The sequence below is a fragment of the Vanacampus margaritifer genome, chromosome 19 (genome assembly GCF_051991255.1).
Source record: "Vanacampus margaritifer isolate UIUO_Vmar chromosome 19, RoL_Vmar_1.0, whole genome shotgun sequence".
Classification (NCBI taxonomy): Eukaryota; Metazoa; Chordata; class Actinopteri; order Syngnathiformes; family Syngnathidae; genus Vanacampus; species Vanacampus margaritifer.
Window position 1 is genome coordinate 14,675,231 of NC_135450.1, and position 23,562 is coordinate 14,698,792.

General features: G+C 39.5%; 1 protein-coding gene and 1 non-coding gene across 2 annotated transcripts; both read right to left on the bottom strand.

Moving 5' to 3' along the window:
* Nucleotides 1–1,234: 1,234 nt before the first annotated feature.
* Nucleotides 1,235–22,827, bottom strand: ift172 (intraflagellar transport 172). The gene is made up of 48 exons (XM_077553129.1): nucleotides 22,556–22,827; nucleotides 22,144–22,287; nucleotides 21,915–22,027; nucleotides 21,804–21,843; nucleotides 21,623–21,688; nucleotides 21,414–21,493; nucleotides 21,237–21,324; nucleotides 20,261–20,475; nucleotides 20,002–20,125; nucleotides 19,828–19,923; nucleotides 19,524–19,685; nucleotides 19,406–19,459; nucleotides 19,220–19,323; nucleotides 18,342–18,427; nucleotides 18,119–18,231; nucleotides 17,820–17,987; nucleotides 17,454–17,590; nucleotides 17,262–17,369; nucleotides 16,101–16,185; nucleotides 15,927–16,019; nucleotides 15,771–15,848; nucleotides 15,459–15,707; nucleotides 14,322–14,400; nucleotides 14,115–14,235; nucleotides 13,623–13,767; nucleotides 12,240–12,329; nucleotides 12,059–12,156; nucleotides 11,586–11,721; nucleotides 11,291–11,407; nucleotides 10,225–10,367; nucleotides 10,045–10,138; nucleotides 9,523–9,587; nucleotides 9,173–9,353; nucleotides 8,961–9,070; nucleotides 7,305–7,434; nucleotides 6,991–7,089; nucleotides 6,789–6,898; nucleotides 6,666–6,729; nucleotides 5,909–5,995; nucleotides 5,723–5,839; nucleotides 5,522–5,626; nucleotides 4,982–5,101; nucleotides 3,922–4,017; nucleotides 3,790–3,849; nucleotides 3,601–3,699; nucleotides 3,382–3,535; nucleotides 2,524–2,615; nucleotides 1,235–2,426 (listed from the first exon to the last, which is right to left on the bottom strand). The coding sequence occupies exons 1-48, from the start codon at nucleotides 22,592–22,594 to the stop codon at nucleotides 2,337–2,339; spliced, it is 5,244 nt and encodes a 1,747-aa protein (XP_077409255.1). The 5' UTR covers nucleotides 22,595–22,827; the 3' UTR covers nucleotides 1,235–2,336.
* A 550-nt stretch (nucleotides 22,828–23,377) lies between these two features.
* On the bottom strand, nucleotides 23,378–23,449 carry trnaa-ugc (transfer RNA alanine (anticodon UGC)). Its single transcript has one exon. It is a non-coding gene; the product is annotated as a tRNA-Ala (tRNA).
* Nucleotides 23,450–23,562: the final 113 nt, after the last annotated feature.

The following is a 23,562-nucleotide window of genomic DNA, read 5'->3' on the forward strand; positions in this document are numbered from 1 at the left end:
TGCAAGGATGGGATGCGGTGGAATTGAACAGAGTGTACCATGTTGGGGGGAAGGGGAGGGGGGGGGGTTCTGCAGGAAAAGTAGGCCAGCCGATGCAGTCGGCAGTCACGTGGAAAACGGGTCGTCTCTCGTCGTGTTCACAGCGGACCTTGATTTAAATGTCCATACAATTAAGGCACGCGGTGAATGCCAAGAGAGAGGCCTAAGAACAACAGCAGCACATTAGATTATTTTCATACAAAAGATTTTTTTTTTAATGATGTGGTTATCAATGTAACGTAACGTAAGTGGATGAGCTCGATTCAGCTGGTAAAGATTTAAAATGTAAGAACTAAATATTTAAGATCTGTCAACAATCCATAAAGATCCTTGTTGCGTTTAAGGCCTCCAGTGTTTTTTGCTGATGCTAGTTCACATCAATATGGAGGTTGAATCATTAATACGAATTTGAAGCTTGCAATAAAATGTTGGTCTTCTCCTCAGGGGTGTGCAAACTTTTATGCACAAGGTCAACAATTCATTTTTTCAGCTGTCCTATCAATTAAAGGCAGCAAGCCCCCCCACCCACCCATAAAAAAACATACGTTAGAAGAGACAAAAGTTAAAAAAAAAAAAAGTAAAGCAGTTTTTGAATTTAAGCTTACTTTAATGAATTATTTTCATAATCAATGAATTACGCAATCCTTTAATGAAATACATAAAAATAAAACATTACATTTATGCACACTATATAATTTTTTTTAATGTATTAGTCACACACAAAAATCAACCAATTATTAAATGAAATAAATGAATACAAAATAAAATACAAATTTAAATTTTAAAGTTAAAAATTAAGATTACACCTTTATTTTTTATTTCTATTGTAGCAAAAATGTTAAAACTGAGTTATTTTGGGATTTTAACTGTTAAAAAAAAAACGTTAAAACCGTTCATTTTTGTGTTCTTCTTTTGTGCTAAAGGGCGGACTGTACATACAACCGGCTCACTAGTGCCTCCTAAGGTCACGTCGGGTATTGCATAAGAACGCGCCGCTAGCATGGTTTGCGGGCAAATCTTCTGTGTTAATTAACACCGTGAATATTTGCTTTGAAAATGCCTTCATCCAACACTGTTTAGTCACCTTAATTGAAAAAAAAACTTGTTTTATTGAATAAGATAAAAAACATTTTGCTGCGTGTGCCATTGAATGTGTAAGCCTCATTAAATTGTGATAAAAGAACATGGCAACACATTCACATATGTACTAAAATGTTTATTAGTACATTGCAATAGTTTTAACTGTACACCCGATAGCGTCTTCATGATTTGTAATTTTCTGTAAAATAAAGGAACAGAAATCTGTGTGATGCAGTATAGTTGCACAACAGCACTACGATCGTTTTGTAATTGGCAACCCCTTTTTTTAAAAATATTTTGTGAATAGCTCGTGGAGGAAAAAATGCTTAAAACTGTGATTTATTGTATCTGTTTGACCAAATAAAAGACAACTGGTACACAAATAACCAGCGAGGTTTTTTTTTCTCCCTGTGTGCCTCACGAAGGAAAGACATCAACGCATCTTGACTTTTCTTCTAACTTTGAAATAAAATTTTAAAAAAAAATGCCGATGATGCCATCACAGGCAAGAGAGTACGAATCTTTCTCCTGAGAGTTGGAGGAATGAGTTTCCTTGGCAACCAGATGGGGTGACTCAGAAGGATGCAAAAGTAAAAGTTTTTGAGATTTGAGTCTGTGTGTACATCCAGAAACTATTCGCAGTGCTTCACATTTTCCACATTTTGTTACAGCCTTATTCCAAGGATATGACTTTTTTTTTTTTTTTATGAAATGGTTTAACCAAGGAGTATATTTTTAAAGTTAAAAATATAACATATAAGTTAATAGTCAGTGCTCATCACTGTTGAGAAATAAACAAACAGTCACCACAAAAACACAGACCTAGAAACATTGTGGTTTGTCAATAAAGAAATGTCATTGCCACACCACTCACTCATTTGAGTTCATTTAAAAGTGAACAGACTCACCGGGAGTAAACAAAATGAGATCATTTATATAGGAAACTTGACCAAAAAACACACACTACAAAAACAATCATGAGTAATAATATTCATAATAAATCTCAAATTCAAACTCAATTTGAAAGTTGAGGTCTTATTTTAGAGTTAAATGAGGTCGTTGCTATTCCAGGCTAAAAATCGTGTGAGGGGGAAAAAAAACAAAAAAAAACGGAAGTTAGTCGGACTAAGAAACTGCATTTGAGCCTTGCAATAAAAAGCCGATCAGAAATCAATAATAAATAAATAAGTGGAATCTTTGAGAACCTTCGGCGGGCATCAGTGGAAAGAGAATCCGGACGCGGGGAGACTGCCGCACCATTGGCTGATGAACTTCAGCACGTCCTGACACTCCGGACTGTGACTGGTCTAAATATATATTTTTTTAATAAATAAAAAAAATAAAAATGCATGAATTGAAATAAATGACAACAACTAAAAGCGTGCTTCAAGTGACCTCACTCACTTTGGTGGTCATGAGGAATTTATTCCAGTCTTCCTTGTTGGCAGCTTTTCCCACTGACGAGAACTCCATTTTGTTTCGTAGAACGGGATAGCCTGGAAGACATTTTGAAGTGTTTATCAATGAATTCGAGTATTTGACAATGTAATTAATAACTTCTAGACACAGAAAGTCACACGAGGACCTTCCCTCATCCTTTTGGCAAGGCAGCATCCTGATATTGAACAGTTGATAGATGCAATTTTTATGGCGGACTAAAACTGCCAAAATTCAAAATAAATACATGACTAAATAAATAAATAAACGACTAAAAGTGAAAATTAAAAAAAAAAATCACCCCCCCCCCCAAAAAAAATATATAAAAAAAAATATTATACACATTTGTATTTAATTTTTGAATTATAGTTCCGTTTTTATTTTCACTTTTAGTCATTTATTTATTTAGAATTTTGGCAGTTTTGGTCCATACTGTCAGGACAAAATGTTATTCAAATGAGGGGGCGGTCCTAAGCGTGTCTTGGGTTGTTTTTAATTCCTTTTATATATATATTTTTTAAATTTAATTTTGAAATTATATATTTTTTATATCCATTTTTTATTTTCTCTTTTAATCATTTATTTATTTTCAATTTTGGCAGTTTTGGTCCATACTGCCAGGACAAAATGTTATTCAAATGAGGGGGCGGTCCTAAGCGTGTCTTGGGTTGTTTTTAATTCCTTTTATATATATATATTTTTTTTAATTTAATTTTTTAATTATATATATTTTTTTATATCCATTTTTATTTTCACTTTTAATCATTTATTTATTTTCAATTTTGGCATTTTTGGTCCCCCATAAATTTTGTGTGCGCGCGTTACCGGTAAGAACACAAGGCAGCGAGCGAAGCCCGCTGTTGGCGTCCACCAGAGACGCTTCGTACGAGTTCCTCTCGTCTCGTGGCAGAACCTGCTCCAGGCGACCGTACACGGCCACCGTCAGGACCCAGTTGCGGATCTCCTCCCGCTGGGGGTCCTGCAACGTACACGCACACAAATTAGGGTGGAGGCGGGGAGGGCGTATGGTGAGGTGGTCCTTACAGAAACACAAGGCTTGGAAGGAAGGGGAACTTCAAAGGGGATGTCAGTGTCGGAGAAATCCGAGTGATCCAGAGAGTCCAGCGTCCCGTCGGCGATGGCCTGGCACAAAGAAGGTAATATAGAGTTTTATATTGATTTCAATTTCGATGCGCTCGCTGTATTTCATTAACATTACGAGAGGAGCCTCACGTCGCAGACGTCCAGGAAGTGGTTGAGGAAGATGAAGGCCATGTTCTCCCAGCCGGCTGCCTGTTGGGGCCAAGGAGGTCAGTGTCGAAGAAACATTTGAGGAAAAGAGCCAAAATGCAGGACGCAACTAACCCTGCAGGCCAGGCCGGCCTCGTAGAAGGCTCGGTCTGCAGGGACCAGGTCGGTGTGACGCAGCAGAGACACGGACAGCTTGGCTGAGATGCTCGTCTGCAAACAACGTCAAGCTGTATTTCATCTTTTGTTTTGTTTTGTACTTCCTTGCATTTGTTTCTTATGCGATAAGTAGATGTTAAGAAAAAACAAATCTGATATCTCAAGTTTATATATTTTTTTTTAGTATTACTTTTTTCATTTATCTCATTTAATAATTGGGTCATTGATTAATTGTAGATAGTAAAAAGCAATAAATTAGTAATGAATAAAAAAATATATGCATTTAACATTTTTTTTAATTGTATCAAATATTAAATAGAAATGGATAATTGCTTTATTCTTAATAAAAACACAAAAATAAAACGTTTTACCAAAAACTAATATTTTTTTTTACTATTCTTCCTTTAAAAAAAAAAAGATTACAATTAAAATTGGTAAAATAAAAAATATTTTTTTGTTTACTGTATCAATTAATTACAATTATAAAAATATTTTTATAATTTGTTACTTATCTTATAAACATTATTTTTCAAATTTTTAGATGTTATATGGATGATTTTGATACTTGATTGGAGTTAGGGCACACCCACATCTGACCATTCAGAAAATTTGAATTTTATTTTTTTTAGTACGTAGTATGTTTGTACATAAATTCAGAAATGGTGTTAATCATTTTAAAATTAATTAATAATTTGGTCATTATAGTTTCTTTTTTTTTAAATAAATGATTTGTTAATTACAAAAACTGCCAACCTAAACAGGATAAATGGTATAGAAAATGGATGAACGGATAAGTCAATTATAAATAATAAAACTAGGAATGAGGAGTAATAATTATTTCATCATTCCAATGAAAAATATTTGCGTATTTTACATACAATGTTTTTATTTCCCTCTCTCTTTTTTTTCCCATCTCGGAAAAGCCCTGACCCATTCGTCCATTTTAAAAATCAAATATGGCCATGGAGCTGTAACTCTCCCAAATTCCTCCATTCTGTCCTAAAATTGTTGCACCTACCAGCTCTTCCAGCCCAGTGACGGCGGCTCTCGTGGCGTAATAGTGTGAGATAAGCAGCATTTGCTCAAAGTCCCCGTGGGCCGGAGAGTTGTCACCTGTCGACTTGGACAAGTTCTCACACTGATGTAAAAAAAAAAAAAAAATAACGATTTGTAGTTTGATTTATTTCTTAACTCTTTGACTGCCAGACGTTTTCAGAAAAGGGATGCCGTGGGTGCCAGCCGATTTAAGCATTTTTGACTGATCTTTCAAGGTCCACAGAAAATTATGTGTTTGGACTATGGAAACACACATACTACAAAATGAAAGATTGGACTCTCATCTTTCATCAGAAAAAAAAAGTTTGTTTCTATCTTATTCCGTTTTTCAGTAATCAACAATAGAAAATGGTTAGTTTCACCTCTGTTTTGAAAAAAAAAAAAACGTCTTTTAACGTCTTTGGCACTCCTCCATAGGATTTTACTAAATGTCATTTAACGTTTTTGGCAGTCAAAGAGCTAAGATGATGACATCGGAAAGAGTGACTAGTTAGGCTGGTACCAGCTGCAGCAGAACGTTGCGGAGGTCGGCCCACGTGCGGTACGAGTCCGGCGCCTCGGGAAGGTGGAGCATGTCGAGGAAGAGCCGCTTGTAGATGTTAAAGTTCTGAGGAGAGGATTGAGGAAAAAAAGCAAGGTGATGACTGAATGAAGATACTGTAATTCCTATCATGTCTCCTTTTCTTCTTTTTTTTTTTTTTACCTGCGGGTTAGGTGGCGCTCCGTGCTGCACGTAGAGCTGCAGCGCCTTGAGAGCGTAGCCCTCCTTGATGAGATGCGTGGCATACAGGGCCACGTACTTGTGGAGGATCTTGAAGTTCTGAAATAACATGAGGAAAGTAGTAACCCACCTGACCACACACGCGCCACTTGCCATGTTTTTGTTCACCTGCTTGGACGCCGTATCCAGACATTTGTCCCACTGTCCTCTCTCGGCGTACATGTCCAGAGCAGCCATGACGTCCACTCCCACCAGCTGAAGGAAAAACATCCATTAGTTTGTGAAGCAATATGTATATGTATATATATGTATATATATTTAAAAAAAAAAAATGAGAGAATTTTTTTTTTTTTTTAATTATTATTATTATTTTTTTTAAAAAAAAGGAGAGCAATGATGATGTCAAATCGAATGAACAATACTGAGCTCTCCTGGAAAAAAAAAAAAGTTTGTGAAGCAAATCAAACAATAGAAAGCTTTTTCTAGTTACATTAATAGAGATACAGTAATTATAACTACCTCAATTATATATATATATATATATATATATATATATATATAAATATAAATTTTTAATCGGAATCAAATCGCATGACTTCAATAGTTAACCCAAGATTAATCGCAAATTTTATATCTGTTCCAAAAGTACAATAAAATGTCGAATGAAATGTTTTTCATACTCTTGTTAACATATAAGTGGAAAAAATGTTAAACTAATACAAATATGTCTGCATCGTTTAGTCATTGATTGATACAATAATTTCACAATAATTCATTAAATTGAGTTAAAATTAAAAAGATGTACTGTACTGTAAAAAACGAGTGCGATATTGATTTGTGTTGAGGTCATTTTTCTGCCACTAGATGGCATCATTGCATTTGCATAAGACGTTGGTGCATTTTGGTTGGTACAGATTAGACTTACCGAGTCTACTTTTCCCTGGTTCTTCAGGTGCTCCTTGTATTTTTGGTCCACGTAGCTCTCGTACCTGTGGGAGATATGCGAGTGAGTGAGTGAGTGAATAAGTGAGCGAGTGACTTGTCATACCTGGGCTCCAGCTCCTTTGCCACCCTCTTGGCTTTGTTCCACTCCTCGCCCTCCATGAGGACATCGATGGCGTCCTTGATCAGGCCCACGTGTAAGTACTGCTCAGCGGCCTTCATTGTGACACGTGGACATGATTGTTAAAAAAATGAAAATAAAAAACTTCAGACTAGCTGTGTGTGTGTGTGTGTATGTCTGGACTCACAGTGTTGTACTTCCTGAGCTGGGCCAGGCGAGGTCCCACCACCTGAACCACCTTCACGGCTCGCTCCTCACCCAAGAACTTGATTGATAGCTCGGCGGCCTAGAAACAGAGCAAAATGGTCAAATATAGGACAGGCTTTTTATTTAAAAAAATAAAATAAAATTATACTACTTTTCAACCCATTTGTGTGTGGATGTGCAAAATACTGATAACCCGAATAAGATTTCCTTCCTCTGGTTGGAGTTGAGGCACATCCACATCTGACCACATGATGAGTCCAAACTACTAAAGGACGAAAATCGAAGGGTTCACACCTTGATCCAGCACTTCTCCATCAGTGCCCCGTTGGGGTCGTCCTTCATTTTCAGGTAACACTCCACCGCCCGGGAATACTCGCCCGACTGCTCCCACTCCCGAGCCTGTTCCAACAGACCCTGAACGCCTCTGGACAGACGTACGGAAAACACATCAACAACATGACATCACAACATTAAAGGAATATTTTTCAGCAGTGAAAAAGTAATATTTGATATTAATTTGATAACTTCATTATTTTTCATGTACAATTAACTCATTCACTGCCATTGACGGCTATAAACGTCAAAAAATTCATTTAAACTATTTTTATTAGTTAAACATTTTTTCCACTTTTGTTAACAAGAGTATGAAAACCTAAGCATTTAAAAAATATATAATCTTTAAAAAAGGAAGAAGAAAAAAAGAAAAGATTATTAAAAATTAGGGGCGTAATTGTAATTAATCGCATGACTTCAATAGTTAACTCACGATTAATCACAAATTTTATATCTGTTCTAAATGTACAAGAATTTTTTTCTAGGTTTTCATACTCTTGTTAACAAAAGTGGAAAAAAAATGTTAAACTAAGAAATAGTTCAAATGAATTTTTTACGTCTATAGCCGTCGATGGCAGTGAATGAGTTAATATCTTTAATAATAAAATTTTCCACTTGCTGTCGACTGAAGATGACATCACCTGTGCTAAGGAAGTAGGTAACGACCAAACAGCTCACCTGTTTTCTGAGTTTGGTCAGTAAACTGAGCCGTGATTGGTCGTTACCTACTTCATCAGCACAGGTGATGTCATCTTCAGTCGACAGCAAGTGGAAAAATTCATTTTTAAAGGTATTAATTGTTCATGAAAAATAATCACGTTATCACATTAACTATAGACAAAATATGAACTTCTTACTGCTGAAAATGGCTAAATGAGTCAAGTATCCCTTTAAGACTCCAGTTAGTGTAAAAAGTCCAAATTACAACTCCATCCATCCACTTTTTGTAGCATCTGCGCTATTTTCCACACTTTAAATTAAAAACAACAGACTACATCAAAATAGACCAATAGTATGGAAAACAATGAAATTGACCATATTTGGACACATGGTGTTTCTACCCAAAAGTGACATTATATCACAGTACTCTTGATGATCCAACTACTAAAATATCAAAATTATTTTAACTAAAACAGAGCCTGAATGTAGAAAAAAAAAAGAGTGTATTTTTCATCCTTCACATAAGCTTTTAGTTCCAGGCAGAATGCGTCGCATGCTCGAAAAAACCAAAATCAGCGAGTTGAATAATTCAGTGTTGCCTTGCTTAAAACGGCCTTCTTCCTCCGCGGTTTCCACGGGTAACGTTTGATGTTTTCTCCCACCAGCTCGCCTGGGGGGAGGCGAGCTGCCAAGTTATTACTGGTTGGGCCGAGCTGCGCCTCTGCAGCTTTGTGCATGCGTGATACTGACGGCGGTCCTTCAAGTCACCCCCGGAGACTCCAAATTCTTTTCATGTCGACATCTCTCAGCATCATTAGACGCCGAGGTCGATGAGTAGATGAATGCTAAGCTAATCAGATGTTTTTGCTCCATGGCAACCAGAGGAGTCAGCGGAGGATGTATGACTGCGTTTACTTTAATGCACGTCACCATTATCTTGACATAACGTTCGTTCACCTCATTCCTTTCTTTGTGGCCTCTTTCTCATATTCCTCTTGAAGAAAGGAAAGCTGGTTGGGCAAGTACTCCTTGCAGATGCGCATGGCGTCGCTCCACATGTCCGCATCCTGAACAAACACAACAACAACACATAAACACCACTTAGATTTGCAATCCGGGTCATGGCACCAATCACGGGTCAAATCAAGTACAAGTTGAGTAAATTTCACCTTGTAGTATTTGACAGCCAGGTCGGATCTCTCTGCTCGGAGCAGGAGGGCTTCGGCCTTCTGGTAGTCTTTCTGTTCAAAACAGAACTTGGCGTGTCCCACCAGAACCTCCGGGATGCTCTCTGGATCGTGGCTCTCGGCCACGCGGTGCGCATCGGCCCAGTCTTTGTTGTGCGCGTACCTGGAAAGGATGCTAAAGATTATTTTATGTCTCTGTTGTCCTGTCAATAATGATAATAATAATAACTTGGAAAATCCCATTTAAAATCCTCTTGCAATTGATCATGTTTATTTATAATCGTAAAACATATTTCAAAGCACAATGTTAAACAGGTTGCACGCGTACTCACATGTGCACAGCTTCTTTGGGCTTTCCTGCTTTAATGAACTCCAGCTCGGCCTCTGCAAACTTGTGCTAAAAACAAAATTTAAACAATCAATCAAACTTTATTTATATAGCACCTATCATAAGATTAGAATGCAACTCAAGGTGCTAAACAATTAAAACATCTATAATAGAATAAAAAAGGGGGAAAAACACCCATTCCCCCAACATAACCCCCCCCCCCCCCCAAAAAAAAAAAAAACATGGTGGGGCACAGAGAAACCATGTGAGGAAAGGCACCCAGGAAACACCGGAGCTAAAAACTAAAAGACAACAAAATGACAGTTAAAGGCTAAAAGAAAAAAGAATAAAAGGCAAAAACAAAGCTAAAAGACAATATTATAAAACTAGGAACAAAGAAAAAAAATAAAAGGGGTTAAAAAGATCACTTAAATACCAAACTAAAAAAGTGTCTTGAGTCTCCTTTTAAAATGGACAATCTTTAGTAGAAAGCCGCAAATTTAAAATGTATTAGCTCCATGTCTACCTCATCTTCCAGGTACATGGCGTGCTTCAGGTGGATCTCAGGTATCTTATCCTTGTTGGAAAGACGAGCCAGTTCGAAGGCAAAGTCGAATAAACTACGAGAGCAAAACAAAAATGGATTTGCATTTTGGGAACGAGGCCGCGAGTTCGCTCTCGACGCGCGAGTCGGCACGGCGCTCACAAGCTGTTTAACGCCGACTCGATGCCGTACTCCAGCAGGCCAAACTTGGTGAGCAGCTTGACTGCCGCCTCCCCGCCCAGACTCCTGGCCCACAGGTAGCCCACCTGCTTCTGAGCGTTGGGGCCTCCGTGGCACTTTGCAATCTGGCACACAAAATACATGAAGATCTTATTATATATATTTTTTAAATCTTAATTTAGCTCCAATTGTCTTTCCTCATTGAAATTAGGGATTGACGGATAATCGGCCTGGCCGATAATTGGCGGCGATATTCAGCATTTTATTAATACCGACATCAGCGGCTGTTGACTCCCTGCAGCCTTGACCTGCCCACAGCATCATCTGAGTGGTTGCTCGTGCAGTGCTAACAGCCAATAAGCAGCATTTAGCGGCTATTAGCCCGCGAGCGAACGGTTAGCTCGCAGGCTATCCTAATAGCCGTTTTTTAGCAGCTATTTTTCCCACAGTTTTCCCGGGGGTTAGCGTGTGGGAGAACGGTTAGCCTGCGAGCTAACAGTTAGCTCACAAATTAGCAGCTATTTGGGAGTTAGCGTGCGGGTAAGCGGTTAGCCCGCGAGCTAACCGTTAGCTCGCGAATTAGCGGCTATTAGCCCGCGAGCTAACTGGAATTAACGGCTATTGGGTTAGCTCCCGGGCTAATTTATTAGCCGTTTTTTTTTTGCGGCTATTTAGGAGTTATCTCGGGGTTAGCGTGTGGGTGAATGGTTAGCCCGCGAATGAGCGACTATTTGGGAGTTAGCGTGTGGAAGCTACATTATAGTTGGTGCAAAATAATGTCACAACAGAATGTAAAGAATTAAACCGTTTGGGAGGCAGTATAACAGACTCAAGTAGACAAACAAATAGTACTACTTCTACTACTAATGTAAGTGACTCGGTAAGATGCGATAGTATTTGTCCTTTTCTTAGAAGATAAACAACAAGCCTGTGAGAATTAGCATATTCGTCAAACAAACACACACAAATATTGACTGAATGGCGGCTCATATGTAGAAAACCTCATAAGTTGGGACACTTGTATCACAAGGCGTCGATGTATGTGTACCCTATACGCATCCTCCCACATGTCATGAAGTCGGTACATGTTGACGGCAGCCTTCCAGTCTTTGGCCTCCATCAGGTGATGCTCAGCCTCGGAGAACTTGGCCTCGGCTTCCAGCTCCTGCAGCCCAGAAAACATGTCACCAACGACTGCTAAAGCATTCCCCCCCCCCCCCCCCCAGCATTAACCTTCATACACATAGATAGCTTTATAAGTCATGCAAAAATTAAAAACTTGATGAAATTGATGAATTGCCAGAAGACAGATGACAATTTGACAAGGTGTTTGTGGAGCTCACCTTGGCCAGGTGGAGGTGGGTCTCGGTCAGCAGGTCGGGGTGATGTTTGGCCACCAGGCGGACCACGTCGTCGAACATCTGCTTCTTCTTGTACATAGTGATGGCCAGGTCTGTCTGGTTGACTGTGGAAAACAACCTGAGGGAATGGGAAATTGGGAATCAGAAACAATCGGAGTTCAGTTGGACAATCATTTGAAAGTCACTTGGGGGTGACATTAAAAAATCCACTTCAAAACAAAATGGCTGACTTCCTGTGTCCTTTTGGGTTTGAATTCAAGACACTTTTTTGTGGGTCTTCTCATGGTAAATATGTCTAGTAAATTTCATTTCACTAAAACTGGCTTCAGGGGTTTTAAAAAACAAGGTAGTAATTGGATACAATTTCTAGGACAAGTGAGTCTTTGAATGTGACTGGTAGAGACTTAAACTTTATTAAATAAATACATTCACATTTTTTTTAAGAACACTTTTACCTCTCAGCCTCCTTCAATTTGCCGTCTCGCTCCATTTCCTGCGCTCGCTTCACGTAAAGCTCAGTGACTTCCTCCTTGCTCATGCACTTGAGCGCCAACTGTGCTCACACGACAAAAACAGCATCTTTTATTGCCATCTTCGACGTTTAACGTTTTCATCGTTAAAAACATAAAACCAAACCTTGTGAGCTTGCTCCCAGCAACCCGCAGCCGTGTACATGTCGATGGCGTCCTTCATGTGGCCCGCTTTGATAAACAGCTGCTCTGCCACCTAAAACAAATTGTTCAATTATGGAGACGAGTCAAATCGTAAAATAAAATGTAAACATTTCATGAGTAGGCATGACGCAAGTAAAGCGTCCCAACTGTCACTTTAGCTCTCATATTGGCTGTGAATGTTTGAAGAACATTACATTGGAGTAAGCGGCGATGTAAAGATATCAGGACCCAAGGCATCCAATGCGCATTTTGCAGTTGTGCTAATTAAAAAGTGTCACGTCATTGTTTCCCGCAGGTGCGCGCGCGCGCCTCGATGGCCTTTATTGTTACAGTTTGCAGAGAAGCACACTTTCCCGCAGGCGGTAGTGAGCTTGTTATCTTAATGACTTTGCCAGAATGTGCCCGCGGAGCAAACGGACGCAAATAGACGACTATTTTCAGCGTTGCAGAGGCGGCTCGGCGAAGCTGAGCTCATCACAACTGGCGTCTTGCCGTCGCTTTTATTCCTCTCTTTGCATTTTATGTCTCATCTCGTTCCACTCTCCCCCCGTCAGCAATTATTCACGGCGCTGTGACAAACTTGCAAAAGGCACAAACTTGCGCCCAGTTGATCCTGAGGCTGTTGACGTGTTGTTTGAATTATTGCCACTTCAGCTCTTAGTTGCAAAGGATTATGTGAGGCAAATGTCATGCTGTATAATTAGGCCACATTTATGCAAATTGGAAGTTAAATGGCCTCAATCTCAAATCTTAAGAGTTTATCTCATCTGTGTTTAAATATGGAAATGCTAGTTTAAAAATGTATTGATTGTTTTGCCAGCTCCAGAGAACCAGACATCCATTTTGCATGTAATTTAGTGATGGAAAAATGCAGGCTAATAATGGCTCGTACAACATCGCCCCCTAGTGGAAATACACCTTTCATTTTTAGGTGAGCATCCTAAGTAGTGAAAAAGACTCTGCTGGGGGAGGGGGGGGGGGGGTATTTAAGAAAAAAATAAACAATATCTTAGTGACAGTTTGAAAACATTTGATAGCTTTCTAAAATTCTCTTTTAAATAAGTAGCAAGTCAAAAAAATCCCCTTACCTCTGCATTCACTAAAAATGACCATTAGAGGGTGCTATGTGAATTTTTAAGACATTTCATGACTTACTCCAGCCTAAAATGTCTTTTTTTTTTAGGTAAGACTTATTACATATCTGCAGACACTCCGACACTGAAATCTTAAACGTAAAACACAAAAAATAAAACAAAAAAATATTAAGATCTTAAATTCTTGAAAACTGTTACAAAATTGGACCAGATGCTTAAAATGAAAAAAAAAAAAAAAAAACATTGCTCACCTCCATTTCCTGCATGGAAGCATAATGCTGAGCGATCTTGAGGCAGTAGACGGCGGCCGCCGGGTCCTCGTTAAGCTCTAGGATGTGGACGGCCTTCTTCCACTGGCGAGCTGCAATGGCCGCCTCCACCGCCTTGATGGAGCAGCTGCAGTGGGACGACAGAAAAAAAAATTAACAGCGTGCTCAATGTGTGAATTAAAGCATAAGTGTCACTTTTATAGATAATAAAGGCCTTCAATTTCGAGAATGTAAACAAACACCCGATACAAAGAATGTGGGTGCTCAGTTTTGATTGACAGATCATTTATCAAAGTTGTTCAAGCTCAAAACCTTTTTCATGGCGCTCAATTATGCAGCCATAAGTTCTCCAGACACTGCAAACTGCAAGCATTAAAGACCACGAGTGTTTTCATGAGTGACTCATCCTCTCAGCTCTCCATCTGGCTACAAAAGTTCTCTCTCTCTCTCTCTCTCCACTTCAGATCACTTTACCCGGCCTCGATGAAGTGCGTGATGGCAGCATCCATCTGTTTCTGTTGGACCAGGTAGTCGCCCCAGGCCTCCTCTAGTTTCACCACCTCGGCGGGAAAGGAATGGCGAGCCAGCTCCACGGCTGCACCACACAAGAATATTTTGAAATGGACGATGCTCCGTGTGTGTGTGTGTGTGTGTGTGTGTGAGATGGTGACCAAATTGTACCTTTACTGAAAGCGGCTCCTTTGCAATAGCATTCCAAAGCTCTTTTGTGGTTGCGCGTCTTCTCGTACAGATCACCAGCCTAGAAGACAACATTTTCATTCTGAAATTTTTCCAAGCAATCTTTTTTTTTTATTTTTTTAAGGCAATCTTTAAAAGAACCAAGATGTATTTTGTCAAGAAAAAAAAGCCCAAATATTAGAATAAAGACATGTTTTTCCAAGATAAAGACGCAATATTAATCTTGAGCTGTCTTGCCAATTAAAGGCTAAAAAAGACCCCCAAAAATATTTTAAAAATTAAATAAAATAAAGAGAATAAAATAGGTTCCAATAATTAATTAAAAATATATACAGTATTTATGATGAATAAAATCACTCTTCTTCTTTTTTTTTTTTTTTTTTAAATCCCTTAACACTTTAACAATAAAGATATAAATTACAAGGCAGAATATTTGATTGTTGCAACAGAGAGAGAAAAAAATTAATCTGCAGATTTTTTGGGGCGGAAGGTTTGAATATCATTTTCAATGTCGTACATTGTATTGTTGTGTGTTTTTTTTAAATTGGCAATTATGTGCAAAAAAAAAGACAGAATATGAGATGGCAGATTAGTAACGGTTGGCAAATATCAGTTCAACATGTGAATTTAAAAAAACTTATTCCAGTATATTAATATAACATTAAAATTCCTAACTCTGAAAAAGACATTTATCGTTCTAAAAATTATGACTTTTTTTTTTTCTTCTTTGGTTCTCGATAAAACATGACTTAAATAATGCAAGGAAGCTGCTTGCCTTGTCGCAACCACCTACAGTAGCTCTGCCTCTGGTTGTCATGGTAACAATGCCAGCCGCACTCGACATCGGTTCCACAGTCAAGGGGGCAAGGTGACCAGTTACTCATTTTTGACAAGATAGGACCACCCCCTCAAAGCGGGGCTAAGTTCCATGTTTGTGATAAAAACAAAAACTCTGAACAGGTCTCCTTTTCCAAAAATGACTTTCTTCAGGTTTAGCTCAAATGATTTAGGGATTACAACCCCACCCCAGAGTGTAATCACTTAAATATTTTTTTTTATTGAATATATTCTTTTCATTTATATTTGTATTAAATAACCAAGGTGACAGAGATCACGCACCTGCTCATAGTACTCGGCCTTGACGAGGCTGGCGGTGATGCGGCTGACAGTGTCGCTGTTGTTTGTGATGTTAGGCTGGCTCACGGCCAGGCGGGCGGCTTTCGCCGGCAGCCCCGCCTTCAGGTACAAATTGATGGCGGCCTGGTAGTCGCCTTCGCCTTCCTTCACTTCGCCGGCCTTCTCGTGCTGGCCCGTGTCGGTCAGCCACTGGTAGTAGTTCCCACGCAGGGTGTCCAGCTCCGGATGGCCCTAAGTTGTCAACCGAAACACGGTCAACCCAGTCGGCCAAGTCGGACCGAGGGCGGAGCCTACCTTGGCCTCGGCCACCGCGATGCATTTATCCCACATGTGGAGCTCTTGGTACATCTCGATGGCTTCATCAATGGCGTTCTATGACAACACAGGACACTCACGCGTCGGGACTGACTAATTGTTCTGAAGTCTCCCACCGCCAACGTGTAAGCAGACCTGCTCCATGTAGTGCATCTCGGCCAACTCGATGTTCTTGTCCACCATGGCCATTCGCACTTGAACTTGATAGAACATCATTCCATCGCCACCCTGGACATACCAAGACATACACGACTAGGCTTTGGAAAGGCAGGATTTTTTTTGGGGTGCATGAAAACGCACGCCGCCCACCATTTCCTTTGAAACCTTCTCAGCGATCTGGTTTGTTTGGTGGAGGTAGCGAAGAGTGGAGACGTCGCCCAAAGCGGCAAAACACCTGTAGCACAAGTAGAGAAAATCACTTCATCATCTTATTGTTGTACTGAATCAAATAGATCTGGCTAGGGCTGTGCAATTACCGGTAATCAAAATGAAATTATAATTTCAATGATTACTATCCACAATTTACAAAATCAGCATAATTGTTTAAAAAAGATATAAATAATAATTAATACTAATTTTGAGTTGTATGAGTTGTTTATAAATGTGCACCTTTTTAAAAAATTTAAATAATTTTAATACATTTTGTTTCATCCAAAAGGAACTTGCATAATTATTTCAAATAATTTGATTTGTCTTAATATTTTTTTACGTTTAAACACTTTCTTGTTTTGTACCAAAAAATAAATGATCGTCCTCATTGTGATCTCAATTATTACTAAAATAATCATAATATTTTCTTCATAATCGAGCAGCTCTAGATCTTGCTCTCAAAAGTTACATTTTTGTTCAATAAATCCCCACGAGTCTAAACATGGAATTCTGACTAATATTTCGTATTCGGAGTATGAATTAAATTGAAAAATATATCCGTTTTTCCTCCATCTCAGGGGGCGGCCATTTTGCCACGTGCTGTTGACTAAAAATCATCACATCACATCGCAGCGTTCAGGTAATGACCAATCACGGCTTAGCTTGCAAATGTCACATGACCAAACTCAGAAAACAGGCGAGTTACATTGTGCAAAGAACATGTTATTGATAAGAAAATTTCGGGGTTGACTTTTGCGTTAAAATGTGATAAAACAGAAAAAAAACTGTCATGATATTCATGTCCACCCAAATTTGTGTCAGTTAGTTCAACTTATGTCAGGGGTTAATGTTTTTTAACTAGCCAGGCATGACAAAGGGAATTAACCCAAAACAAAATGTCCGACTTCCTGTTCAATTTCAGGCAAGGAACTTTCATACTTTTCATACAAATTCAATTTCATGTTGATTAAATCAAGGGCAATTTTTGGCTATTAATTTCCTAGCCTTCCACAAAGCGTTACTAACGAATACAATGTATACCTTTACACTAGTATACATACACTTGCAAAAATTGGTGAGTCATGTGTGCATTTTTCAAACCTTTCTGCAATGTGCACCTGACGGGCCTCAAGCGCCAGATTACGGAGTGTTTTCCACATGGCTTCGGTCTCCGATGACATCTCCAGACTCTCCAGAAAAGCCGTGACACTGGACAAACGCATATCACACACACACACATCAGGGAAGGCTCTGCAAAAGTATTGCGAGGATGGCGCCGGTGGCGTAGCGTACGCTCCATAGTTGCCGTCGTTGACTGCCGTGCCAAACTCGATGAGGCTTTCGTCCAGCGTGTACGTCACCGTGTTGACACCTTCGGTCACCAGAACGTCCGTCTTGCCGTCCACTCTTTCGAGATCTTTGATGTCGCCCTGCAAGTCGGAGAGAAGACGGAGAGTGTGTGTGGGGATATGTGATTTGATTTAAACAGACACTCAGAGGGAAAAACTGCAAAAATGAATGCAATCAGAGAATGCATTGTGGCACCTTCTGCTGTGCCTGATTTGGCCACTGGGGGCAGTATAATATGCTTTCCCACTCACATTCAAGCTTCTGGTCAAGTTCAATTCTTTGCTGAACCAAATGTGCGAGTTCTGTCACCTTGATGGGGAACATGGTGATGCTCTCAGGGCTGTCGATGCTGTACCAGATGCAGAGGTTTCCTCGGTTCTGGGCCACCACCACGTCACTGCCAGGCACCCACTGGACGTACGAGCAGAAGCTGAGCAGCGTGCTTTTGACGCCGCTGTCGATGTCGTACAGATGAAGCTACAAAGAAAAAATTATCAGTATCATTTTGAGGTTTTTTTTTTTTTTCGTGGAATTGTTGATTATTTTTCTTGTTAGTATCTTGTTTAATAGTTTGAAGCCCCCCCCCATGTAGGTTTCATCTCCCTCACCCGCAGCTTCTTGTCACGGAAGAGCAGCTTGCAGCCCGTCTCGTTCAGCTCCAGCCAGTCCACCTTAGACTCGTGGCTGATGGTTCCCAGGGTGGAGCCGGCCACCAGGTCCACTGAGGAGAGGAGGGGGAGGTTGGTTTTTAATCAGAAGAGCAGCCAGAGTGAGGCAGTTTGGACAAACGAGCTTCTTTTTCATTCAAGCTGCACAGGGACAAGCACTTACGAACAGCGATGGTCTTTATGTCGATCAGGTATGCAAGCTTTTTGTTGTCTTGGGTTCCTTTGTGCTTTCTTTCATTGATGCGCACACTGAACAGTGAAAAGGTATCAAACATGAATCTAAATAAATTGTCATAGTTAACTCATTTGCTCCCCAAAAATATGTTCTATTTATAAGTGTCCCAAAGACTTATTTATACGTTTTTTAGTTGTTGTTTTTTATGCTTAAGCATACAGAAGGCTTTGATGCAGCCTTAGAACTGCAGAGAACGGGTGAAGCAATGGTAGTAATTATAAAAACGGCCAGCAGGTGGCAGCAGAGTATAAGAGATCAGCCAGGGCCATGTTGAAAACAATCTGATTTCCCCACAGTTCTAAACAGATTTGTAAATAATGATGAAACTTAGCTATATTCTCATGCTAATTGCTGCATAAACGGAAACAAGATAGAAATATATACTTTTTTTCCTGATGAAAAAAGAGACTCTAATCTTTCTTTTGTTTTCCAGTAAAACAGCCGGGAGCAAAGGTGGTTGCTACAGTCAAAATGGCTGCTTTTATCAATTCTGCTCTAAATATTTTTTTCTTTCTGTTATTTAACAACAAAAAGAGATAAACATTATCGCAAAAAAAAGAAAAAGAAAGTGACTCCTGAAGTTTGTGGAGTATTTCTTTCTAAAGACAGCTTTACAACCCCATCTAGTGTACGAAAGGGGAATGACAGATTTTTTTTTAATTAAGAAAAACTCTGAATTGAGATGATAATGACTCTAATATTGTGGAAAATTTTAGATGCACTTCCTGAACAAAGCAGTCCATTAGAACATCACAATAGCAAACATATTGCTTTTTCATTTGTTTTGTTTTATTGGTAGGCAGTACCTGATGAGGTGAGGGTTCATAAATTCCGTTCTGACGGAGCCTAGCACCTGGTTGTCACTGTACTCCACCAAGCTCAACTCCCCGGCGTTGAAAATCATGCATACCTACAACAAAAACAATGAAATAAACCTCTGTGACTCCTAACTTGAATTTTTTGGAGTGTAAAAGTTGAAAGGGGATACTTACTGACTCGTTCTCAAAAAAGAACTTCTCATTTCCACCACCGCCAGGCCACGGCACCTGAAAATGAAGGCAAGTTAATTATATATGAAAAAACAATTTGTACGAAAGTCAAGCGTGTCACCTCGCTGAGCTTGTTGGCCAGCATGTCGCCCAGCAGGAGTGTGTCGGAGGTGTGGGCCACCAGGAAGCGGTCCTTGCCCAGGATCTTCACCTCCTCGATCTCGTAGCCGTAGTACGACTTGAGGACAACCCGCGCGCTCGTCGACAGGTTCCTCACGATGATCTGAGGACAAATCCAACAACTGTTGAGCTAAAAATGGTGAAAATAAATTTGCGCATTGCATATTTTTGATTCATCGGTAATTCCTAAATAAATCTCAAATTTGTGAATAGTCAGTGTGAGAGAACTAAGCTGTTGATCGTACCTGGCTCAGGCCCACATAGGTGACTTCAAACTTGTTCTTGTAGATGCTCCTTCTCAGGCAGCAGTCGAAGAGCTCCACCCCACCACACAGCGTCCCCTGTCAAAAAAAAACAATCTTGTATTGCTTATGTTGATTGTTTTCCACATAAAGTGACCTCACGGGGTGAGTATTTACAGCGCAAAGTCGAGATCCGTCCTTCTTCCAAGCCAAGCTGGTGATGGTGTAAAGGTTTGCAATCTCTTTGGACTTGGCCTCATCCCACACGCCCCTCCGAGGCGCCCAGTTGAACACCCGCAGCCTGGACAGGATATCGCAATCACAGTATTGAGGAAAAAACATATTTAATCTCAAAGCAACACTGCACTGTTGTGTTCCTTGGTCATAATGAAACAGGAAAAAAAAAAAAAAAAGCTCGGTTTAGTCGCTCACAAACCTGTCAAAGCTGCCCAGCACCACCGACTGGCCGCTGGGGCTGCTGGCGGCGACGGTGAATTCCCTCTCGCTGCGGTCACGGCTGTAGTCGAAGGTTTGCAGGATGTGACCATCGCGGCTGTAGGCCACCACTTTCTTGTCGCAGCCTCCCACCATCACGCTGTTGGCGCCCCAGGCCAGGGCGTACGGCGGGCACGTGTGCGTCAAAAGCTTGCCCTGTGGAAATAATGACACATTTGAAGCTGTGTTTACAAAGACAGAATGAATATTGTTTATAGTATTCTGTTGAATATTTTTGTAATATTTTTGCTTCCCCCCCACACTTATTTGCATATTTTCCATCTGAATTATTTGGTATTTTTTACATTTTGTCTAATATTTTAAACTTTGACTTAAGATTTTTTTTCTTAGTATTTCCATCAAATATTTGCACATTTTTGATTACATAGCATTTTTTGAAAATATTATAGCCAACAATTAACAATGTGTATTTTTCTGTTGATATTTCAGTATTTTTCAGTCAACATCTTTGTATCTTGCAACTAATATATTAAGTGTCCAAAATTTTTGTTTTAATCATTTCTTGTTTTTATTTTTTCCCCTCAATACTTTACATTATATTATAATATTTTTATTTTAGTTTTTAAATTATTTATTTTGTCCGAATGTTTTGCATTTGGTGAGGTAATTTATATATTTTTGTAATGTTTTTATATTATAGAACTGTAAATAAACTATTTGCCAATATCCAAAATGTTTATTTTTTCTCAATATTTTCCCTAATATTTGTGTATATTACAGCAACTATTTAACAAAAATGTCCCCTTAATATTTTTCATTTTACATTTGTGTATTTTGTAGTATTATTTTGGGAGTAAATATTTGGAGCATTATTGTTTTGGCTCTTGTTATATTACAAGTGGTACTTAAAGTTTTGACATGCCCATCCCGAATTAGCAAATAAATATTGAGCTAACCTGAGATTCACCCGAGCCTTCGTCGTCAAAGAAGTAGCGAACGACATTCCCGTTCGCGTGGCCGCACAAGATGCCTTTGCCAGAAACGCTGAGGAAAATACATACAGCAAAAATATGTTCATATTGACTTTTCCAAAAGCATTTTGGAGGGTTATAAATTAGGACTAAAAGATTTACTTGGTGGCCAACGAAACAACACAGGACTCTGTGCCGTAGATGGGTGACGACTTGTTTGTCTGAACGTTGGCTAGGCGAACCTGTGACGAATCACAAATATTCAGAATTAGGATTACTAATAACAGCATATTATGTCAATCATAGAAGTGGACAATTTGTTTCATGTGACGTGTACATAATGAGTTCATTCGTGGCAATGCGGCTCTTACTTTTCCATCCATTAAACCATAAACAATAGCATGCTCTGCAGGCCAAAGCAGACACGTCACAGAACTCTGAAAAACACATAATTGATCATTAATAATTACTCTATGCTCATATATGTACATATAGGCTCATATTCCCATTAAGAGAAGGAACAAGTAACACAAAAAATAAAAATGTTCTTACTGTCTGAATAAATTTGTTGCAAATTGTTTTCTTGTCTCCCCTGCAAAGGAGAGAATAGTTAAGTCATATACATACACAGAAAGTGAGACACAGTGACGTGGTGTATGTTACCAATCCTCTCCGATCCTGTACACGTAAATGATGTTGTCCGACTGGCCTATGGCAATCCTGGTAGAGTCAGGAGAGAACGCCATGTCGTTGACCATGTAACTCTGCTTCCCATACTGACAAGAAAACACACCATACAAATGGTAAACATCTATTCGACCTGTTTGGTAATGTGTGTTTAACTGGCATTGAGGTGAGTCTCAGTGGTGATCAATGGTTTAAGAGGAGAGACCTTGGAGTCGATGGGCTTAGTAGAGAACTTGTCCCTCCTCTCGCCCTGCTCGTCATACAGAAGCACCACCCGGTCCACGGTGCAAACAGCTAGTTTGCTGTTGTTCGGGGCCCAGGCCATGCAAGTCACTTTGGCCGAAGCCTCCTAGGGAGAGATATATTATTTAACAGTCTTAAATGTTGAAACTAGAGTCCGGTTCACGTATGAATGTTGTTTTTTATTTACAGGACATCTAACACAGTCGAGTTTTACTGAGTCGTTGAAAGATGCTATACAAGAAAATCGATTATAATCATAATCATTATTAAGCACGAAAATCCAGACATTTTGAAGCAAAATACCAAATCTCGCTCGTTGTTTACGAAGGTAACAGACAAGTCCCAATTTAGCACCGCCTAAATTAGCTTGTTACCTGAGGTGTTAAAAGCGTCTTTAAATGCTTCAGCTGCATGTTTGGATGTCCGAGTTAAGACCAAAACCAAAATCAGCGTCGATATTTTCTCTTTCTCTCTAATTAGTAGCTTTGAGGGCTGGCATATTGCATAGACGACAACTTGGTGAGCAAACAGAAAGCTGAGGCGTCGCTCGGTGCCATGGAGGAGGCTGACTTCGGCTTCGCCTACTGGGATGTCCACACTATTTTGCTATGGGAACAGTCGCCATCTTTACGACGTCATCGCGAATCTTTTGAAGAAGGAGCGGGATTTTGACGTCATCGTGTTAGCAGACGGTCACTGTTACCGTCGCTGTGGAAAAATATAATTTCCCACTTTAGGAGATACACTTACTGTCTTAGATATTTGGGCTGGAACCAATATCAACAATTGTTTTCCATCTAAGAAGATACAGAAATGAACATCCGGGTTCTTAAAATCTGTACTATGTCGCAAAGTGATGACGTTTACAAGGTCTATTGGCCTTGTACAGTAAACAAAACTGATCTCCTTAGTTACCGCTCGGGACGATTTGTGGTGCGTTAAAACGACGGAAATCAATTTCGGACGTTTGTATCGAATGGATTTACGTTTGAGATTAAAATACACATATGAGCTGGATGTAGCCGTCGCTCTACAGTTAATATTTTAAAACTCAGATCAAATATGCAGATATAAACCGATTCTAAATGGGACTTTGCGTGGTGTCGTTATAATATTACTAATGGTATAAAGATTTACAGCGCGAACACAGGTTAGACAAAAAAAACACATGACCACATTTGCTGGAAGAAAAGTAGTGGAGATGCCGGGGATCGAACCCGGGGCCTCATACATGCAAAGCATGCGCTCTACCACTGAGCTACATCCCCGTGATGACCTGCGTCGTAAAATAGATTTTTAAAGACTATTATAAAAGTATGTTTTTTTTTTAAATTTAATTTACACTGTGCATAATTAAATAATATTCGATTTTAAACCTTTA